This window comes from Nymphaea colorata, chromosome 11 (assembly GCF_008831285.2).
Source record: "Nymphaea colorata isolate Beijing-Zhang1983 chromosome 11, ASM883128v2, whole genome shotgun sequence".
Classification (NCBI taxonomy): Eukaryota; Viridiplantae; Streptophyta; class Magnoliopsida; order Nymphaeales; family Nymphaeaceae; genus Nymphaea; species Nymphaea colorata.
The window spans coordinates 17,617,943-17,626,534 of record NC_045148.1 but is presented as its reverse complement, the minus strand read 5'-3'; the positions used below and the strand labels follow the sequence as shown (position 1 = coordinate 17,626,534).

General features: G+C 35.0%; 1 protein-coding gene across 1 annotated transcript; it reads left to right on the top strand.

Moving 5' to 3' along the window:
- Window positions 1–364: 364 nt before the first annotated feature.
- On the top strand, window positions 365–3,739 carry LOC116263991 (L-gulonolactone oxidase 5-like). Its single transcript, XM_031643860.2, has 3 exons — window positions 365–1,139; window positions 2,193–2,448; window positions 2,758–3,739. The coding sequence occupies exons 1-3, from the start codon at window positions 441–443 to the stop codon at window positions 3,591–3,593; spliced, it is 1,791 nt and encodes a 596-aa protein (XP_031499720.1). The 5' UTR covers window positions 365–440; the 3' UTR covers window positions 3,594–3,739.
- Window positions 3,740–8,592: the final 4,853 nt, after the last annotated feature.

Below are 8,592 nucleotides of genomic sequence, written 5' to 3'. Positions count from 1 at the left end.
TAAAGAAAGAGCCAACTTATTAAGGACGAGAAGATATGAGATGGGCAAAAACAAAATTTCCAACACATGTCCATTTCTTTCTCAGAAATGGCTAAAATGTTGTGAAATCCTTTTGGTGCATATGCATAGTGTGCACAAGAGTGGTGCACGCACGCAAAGTGGCCGAAAAAGCTTCCAAGCTCTTTACTGTTCTCAAGCACGGAGGTTGGTTTACCTCTTTCTCTTGTTCTGGAAAAAAAAATTTGTAATTGCGATCTTTTGTGGATAAAGTTTAGTGGAAACCTTCTATGAAACGTTACTGCGGAAACCTTTGACTCACACACAATAGAAAATGGCGTTTAGAGAAAGTTGAAATAGTTGCTCTCTTTCTCCCTCTCCCTCTCTCTACTTGTCTATATATATGTGTACTGATCACCTACAAACAAGTCAAGTCGGGAGAAATGAGTTCATTCGTTTCGTGCATAGCTTGGTTCTTCCTTTTTGGCTTAGTTTCATTAATTACCAGAACTGCGCCGGTTTCCGGCAGCCCACCGGGGCCGGTTGTCCACTGCGCAAATGGAAACGCCAATTGCATTGTCCAGAATGGTTATGGAGAATTTTCGAACCGCCAGACCTGCGGGGTTGCGGCTGTTGCCTACCCTACCACAGAGGATGAGCTCCTTCTCGTTGTCTCCAACGCCTCCATGGCCAACCGGAAGATGAAGATCGTCACACGTTACTCTCACAACCTCCCCAGGCTCTGCTGCCCCGGCGGCCCCCCTGGCACCGGCCTCTCGATCAGTACCGAAAAATTGAATGGGGTTGTCCGAGTGGACGCGGAATCCATGAGGATGACTGTGGAGAGCGGCATTACCCTCTATGAATTGATCGACGCTGCTGCAGCCAACGGTCTGGCCTTGCCCACTTCTCCATACTGGCTCGGCCTGAGCCTGGGTGGAGTGCTGAGCACAGGCGCCCACGGTAGCTCCATCTTTGGCAAGGGAAGTGCTGTCCACGAGTATGTCGTCGGCATGAGGATCGTCGTGCCGACGAAGTCGTCGGTTGATGGCCGCTTCGCCAAAGTCATCAGCCTGGAAGAGGGAGATCCTGACCTTCTGGCAGCAAAAGTGTCGCTTGGTGTGCTTGGAGCAATCTCTCAGGTAACTGGTTCTCAGGAAAAGCTTGCATGTGTTCTTATTCTATGACCTCTTTTAGTAAATAAAGTCTATCGAATTAACTCCATCTCTTAGACTGTTCCAAGAAGTTGTTATAATTCAAAGTAAACCTGAACAGAAAAATCTACTCTATCTCTCTGTTCTTCCTCTGCTCTTTCTCTGAATACTGTGATTTTCCCTGCCTGTATCAGTTGTAACAACTTCTTATCTTGTCCACTTTCGTATGATGTGATGGAAAGTCCAGGAACCAGTAGGCACGCAAATAGTCTTTAAATGAGTATTAAATTTTTAAGTCCTATATTCCGGTATTTCTTTATTTGGATCTTCAAGTAACAATATATATGTCGAATATTAATGGCCCTAACAAAACAGAAACAGAGATTTTCATACCAATTAAGTTTCTTGTATATATTTTAATTTTTTAACTACTTTATATAAAAACTACCACGATTCTTTTGCCTCCCTCGGTTTTTATCTGGTTCATTTTTTATTGAAAAAATAAGAACTGTGGATTTTCAAGCGAGTGGAGATTTGGATTGTACTGGATTGCTCACCAGGTTTAACTGATTGTGGCTGGACAGTAAATTAAACTGGAAGATATATTTAACTTGAACCAGGTTTATGGGATCTTTCAGTATAAAGATAGAAATCAAACGCAAATTAACACGCGCCCTCCCTCTTACAAAATTTTTGGTTTTTGTCGACCGAATTTTGTCAAAGTGATCATAAATAACATGGCACGTTAATGGCTCAAATCTGATTCAGATGGAGACATACTCTACCGGTTAGACTAACATCTGAAGTCACTTTGTTGCTTTGCAAGATCCAGTCAATTGCATCATTGGTTCCCAATAGTACCAGATGCAGAATGAGTCAAATACCCTTGTATCCCCAAAAAAATATGACCAGTTTATAGTAGTTGCATCCATGTTTGATCACCGAAATCACAAACAGATTACATAGTTTGCGATCGATCTCTTGGATCTATTCATGCATACGTATGCTTAGAGTTGTGAATTTATGTCTTTTACAATGCAGGTGACGTTGCAGATGGAACCAATGTTCAAGAGGTCCATAACGAATGAAGTTGGTAGTGACAGTGGGTTTGAAGATGACATTGAACAATTCGGTAGAAGCACTGAATTTGGCGATCTGAACTGGTATCCCGCTCAGGGAAAAGTGATGCACCGTGTGGATGTCCGAGTCCCCTTGACAGAACCCGGCAATGGCCAAAATGATTTCACTGCATTCAGGCCAGTGCCATCAACCGTGATCGTCTCCCTGCGCAAGACAGGTTCAGATCTAAAGCTAAAAACTCTCGTCTTTATATGTCTAGCAATTGGGTGTTTGGTATAATCGGTGGCTGCCATTATAAAAACCACAAAAGAGTGAGTGAGCGTGCATTATGAGTAGAGTAGGTCGCCATCTTATGACAAATTACACAAAAGATTCATTACCTTAACTAGTTAGTAGTATTAAAATCTGTCATTTGCATTAACGAACTAGTTCCACACTACTGCCTTACCCTTGATGTTGGTGACTGCTTCCTACCATTTGATTTGGACTGTATAAACTCAATGTGCTAAGGAACTTGTGGTTGCAGAAGAGGAACATGAAGCCACCATGAACACCACCGGCAGATGCTTACTAGCAAGAGCACTGACGGACGATAACTTCTCTGGCGGCAATGGTCTAAGAAACAACATAAGCAGTTCGGCTGGATTTACAGGGTACCCCGTTGTTGGAAACCATAGCAACCTGCAGGCTGCAGGCTCTTGCCTATTCGACAAGGAAAATGGCCTGCTCACTGTTTGTGGATTTGACCCAAGGGTCCATGGTGTGTTCGTCAACCATATGGCCTTTAGCATCCCCATGGCGAACATCTCAAACTTCATAAAAGATGTCAAGAAGCTGAGAGACATGGCACCTGACTCGTTTTGTGGCATCGATTGGTACAATGGCATGCAGCTCAGGTTCATTCGCGCCTCGACTGCGTATATTGCCAAGACGTCTGACTGTGTTGAAATGGACATCACACACTACAGGGGCCATGATCCTACGCAGCCAAGGCTCCATGAAGATGTGCTGGAAGAGATTGAGCAGATGGGGCTGTTCAAGTATGGGGGGCTGCCTCACTGGGGAAAGAACCGCAACATTTGTTTCTTGGGGATGAAGGAGAAGCTGGATGGAAGAATAGAGAAGTTTATGAGGGTGATGAAGAAATTTGATCCCAAGGGGTTGTTCTCCTCAGAGTGGAGTGACAGTGTTTTGGGCTTGCAAGAGGAGGGGCTGGTGATTGACAAGCCAGGGTGTGCACTAGATGGCTTCTGCATTTGCTCTCGTGATTCGCATTGCGCCCCAGAAAAAGGCTACTTCTGCAGGCCTGGCCTTGTCTACAAAGAAGCCAGGGTCTGTCGCTATGAAAAGCCTTTCGCTTAATCAAAAAGGAGCATCGCGGTCATGGAGTAGCTGAGCCTCAGCTAATAATAAGCACATGCAAGACACTGCATCTGCACTCATGTGTTTGCGCGTTGTACAATGTATATGAAATAATCTTGAATAAATGAGTGATTGGACATCCGAAATATCCACTGTTCATCGTAACTCGTTTTTATCGTGCGCTAAGACATTTTGATTGGAGAGTACTTGATCGTTAGGTGATAAATAGATATTCCAACATATAAATCATATCTGATATTTCGGATATTCATATATTCGAATTTGGAATAGGATTCGAATTCGGATGAAAAAAAATTTATACCATATTCGACCTTAAAATCTACAGCTGAATCCGATTTTTTGGTTATACTTGAAGCTGATTTGAATCTGATTTTGAAGTTATATTCGAATCTAATTCAAATCTGATTTTAAAGTTATACATGAATCAATCTGAATTTTAAGTTATGTTCGAATCAGAATCTGATCCAAATCTAAATTTTAAGTTATGTCCGAATTCGATCCAAATCCGAACTCTGAGAGCTTGAGTTAGTATCCCCACGTTTTGAAGTTGCAACCTATGAATGGTTGGGCAAAACGTTTACACAAACACACCAACTTTAAATTATGAAAAATAATATATATAAATTGTATATGAAGGTATAATATGTTTAAGAGGTAATGGTTTTTATGAAGTTGCATATAATAATAGTCAAATAGTTACCATATACACCATTTAACTTAAAGTATTTAAAACTATATCACATAAAACTAATTAATTAATAATTCATATTACATTTAATTAAACGTTTTTGTGTAAACAAACAAACTATTATAATTAAGGCATCAACTAAACAAGATATCTTAAATAATGTATTTATTTAATTAAAAATAATAAAAAAAATTGTATCAAGAAATCTCAACAACACAGCTGTTCGTAAGTTTATCGTATATAAAAAAAATAAAAAAAATATGTTTTGGCTTCATTTAAAATTTTAAAACTATAGTTTGGCTCTTGCAACAAAACAACTAGTAAGTTTATCATATATAAAAAAAAATTAAGAATTTATGTTTTTGCTTCACTTAAAATTTTGAAATTATAGTTTGACTCTTGCAACAAAACAACTGGTAAGTTTATCGTATATAAAAAAAACAAAAAATTAGGATTTTGCTTCACTTAAAATTTTAAAACTATAGTTTGATTTTTGTGACAAAAAATTTCTTAATCAATCCTTATCCCTATGTATTTAAGAAATGAGTTTAAGTGTGTCATCTAAACATCGAACTAATTATCTAAAACTAATTAAAAACTATTTTTTCAAATTTATAATTCTTTCAAAACATTTTTTTATGAGGTGTTGTATTCATTATAAACATTTTGAGTTCTGTCTCACCAATTGGAACATGGAGTTGATTTTGTCAATGTAGATAACTAAAGAAAAGTGATGATAGAGACATGTCAATTAATAGTAGAAAACTAAAATACTTTATTTTATTTTATTTGTTATTTTTATGGTCCACATCAACGGTTAAGGTCATTTTTAATGGGACAAACACTTAAGAGTATGCACCTACCTGTTCATTGATTCAATTTTTTCATTTTTTTAATAATATATTTGATTTTCATACTTTCTTCATAATAATTGTTAAATCAGGTGACCCATATTATTTTTCATTAAAAATATGTAATTTAATAATTTTTTCTTATTTTATTGAGTTAATTGAATAATTTGTGTTACATCGGTAAAAAGAGTCTTCAATGATATATTAGATTATTTATTAGTCCTCTTACCATTATTACAATAGTTGTTTTTTTTACATAAAATTGTATAATTACTCCAATGATATATAAGATAGTTTATTAAATCAAACAATTTATTCTTTTTTCTTAAAGGTAAAGGTTTTTGTCTTCAAGTTTGTTAATTATATGTTATATATCAAATACCTAAAACTTTTGAATGAATTATATGATTATACAAAACAATTACTTGATTGATTAAATAAGTAAATTGATAATTTGATAAATATTTTTTTATAAGTTTAGCAGTTTTTTTATACTAAACATGTTTATTTGATATTATGCATAGTGAAGATGTTTTCAACTTAAAATGAATATCATAATGTGTTTAAGATTTCTATTTACTGTAAAAGATATTTTCATATGATTTTCATTTCATACGATTTGTATATTTTTTTCATAAGTTATTCATATGACTTTTATACATTTTTCATATTAATTGTGAATATTGAACATTGATTTGTCTATTTTTAAATAATAATATATTTTGATGGAGTAAACTAGTATTTAATGATAATCACTTATTGATAATTATTAAATCAAGTGACTCATATTATTTATCATTTAAGAAAGACATTATTTAATGATTTTTTTCAATTTCATTGTGTTAATTAAAAGACTTTTGCTTTATATCCGAAAAAAATGATGTCAAACCTTCATTCTTCCACATACCCACTAACTTTTTGCGTTAGTCCTCTTAACTTTATTGCAATAAGTGTTTTTTTTACCTAAATTTTTATTATTTAATAAAATCATATAATTTATTAAATCAAATAATTTGTTGTTTTTTAGGTTTTGTTTTTTAAATTTATAAATTATGTGTTATATATCAAATACCTAAGGCTTTTGAACATATTATATGATTATACAAAATAATTTACTTGATTGATTAAATAAATAATTGATAATTTGATAAATAAAACTTTTTTATGAGTTCAACAGCTGTTTTATTTTAAATATATTTATTTGTGATTAATTTCATATTTTTAAAAATACTCATTGTATTGAAATCTTTTGACACAAGTATTTATTATTATTTTTAATTAAATAAATACATTATTTAAGATATCGTGTTTAGTTGATGTCTTAACTATAATAGTTTGCTTATTTATAAAAAAATGTTTAATTAAATAAAATATGAGTTATTAATTAATTAGTTTCATGTGATATAGTTTTAAATATTTTAAGTTAAGTGGTGTATATGGTAACTATTTGACTATTATTATCTGCAACTTAATAAAAGTCATTACCTATTATACATTCATATACAATTTATATTATTCTTATTTTATAACTTTAGGTTGGTGTGTTTGGCTACACCTTTTGCTCAACCATTCATAGGTCGTAACTTCAAATCAATTTTTCAGGTTTGGATTCGGATGTTAGCACTGGATTTTGATCAACTCACGAAGTTGTTCCAAACCCGTATCTAAAAAAATATGTTAGACGTGCTCAATTGGGTGAAATTTTTGAATTAGATCACGCTACTTTGAAATCCGAGATAGATGGTTAAGCATTCGATCGATATTTACTTAAATCTGAATCCGATCGTATGTTATTTCTTAAACCCGAATCCGATCAAAAAATTGCTTGTCATATCCGATATTTTTCAAAGACAGTTCAATATGCCACAAAAAAACCTTAAAAGATAAACTTTCCTCAGCGGCAAAGATGAGGGTAAATACAGCTCCTTCAGCTTCGTGCGAGATTCTTTTTGACGACAAAAAATCAAAACTGCATCCTAACATATTATATATCTTGTTTTACATGATATCTAGTCTTTAAGAAGATGTTCGATTAGAAATAACATTATATTCTTAAAATGCACGTCCAAACCACGTTATGCGTTCATGTTCCAAAAAAACTCGTACTCAATAATTTTGTCCAGAGTTTGCTTGCTGGATCGATCTATAAGCTGTGTCGATACCATTTTTCTAAAACAGAAGCAGAGTAATCTCGAGTGAATGTAGCGTATGAACCACAAGTAATCGATGCGATCAAAAAGGAATGTTTTGCTTCAAATTGGCTCTTTCCATCGAATTTGCCTACCTGATGAACACTGAAACAGATTTTCATATCCATTTTTCCAAGCTCTCGACCCTCCATCCCCTTCATCCCTTAATTTCTCCACTGTGTGGTTGCTTTATTTTGATGGTCAATTGGTCCCGACGCCACCATGCATGAACAAGTGTGGACAGTTTTCTTAATGAAAAATTACCTGCGCAAATGCAGTCAATTATTTTTCATGTTTTGATTTCTTTAGACTGCAGCTGGTAGGCGTCCGGGAAATTAAAGGTCGGATGAGGAAAATGAAGCGTTTCCTTACAAACCAAATGGACCATGTGGAAAAATGGACTAACCAACCGACAGAATTTATTGATCACAAATATATATTATTTCCTAAATGGTTACTAGCTAAGGGCAATCGCAAAGTGGAATTGGTAAGCAAAATCTGGCCGCAGGGCTTAATTTATTTGCCACTGGTTCTCCCATCAATTTTTTTTTTCTTTTTTAGTCGGCAGTTCATGTTCATCTTGACATGGGTTAACGACCCCTCCTCTTTATTTGAATTGTCTTCTTATAAAGTCTAAGTTGTTTGGTAGCTGGTCGCATCAAGTTCGCTACCATGTCGATGGATACTTTCCCCAAACTTTAGAGAAAATCAGGCCAAAAAACATAATTAATATATATTTTTGTCACACATTTTACACTGCATTTATTTAGCTGCTGGTAAGTCATGTCTGAGAAATGGTTATGCGAGGAAGCCAACATGGCCACGTGGAATGGTTCATTTCCGGCCGGTGGATGTATATGACTGAAAAATGAAGCAGCAACCAACTGAAGAAGTTCATTAAAAATCATCTTCCAGGCATCATTTGATCTGGAAATGCTTAGAATTTTTTAGTTCAAAGATTAAGGCTCAGACCATCGTCGTTTCTGATCTTACCTTAGATTTTCGTAGCAGAAAGTCACACCGCATGGAGTTCACACATTTTAAATCCTTAGAGGCTGTTTGGCAACAATAACATATATTATTATTGTTCTATGAATCTGTTTCCTACAGATTCGTTATGAATTTACCTCATTGGAAGTGGACTAACTCAATCTCGTCATGGTGGTCTCAGTGTTCCTGTAAAAGCTCGGGGAGATCTCTTTCGAGAAAAAGTGCAGGATATCAATTAACCTGAGCTGGGATAGTGGCTC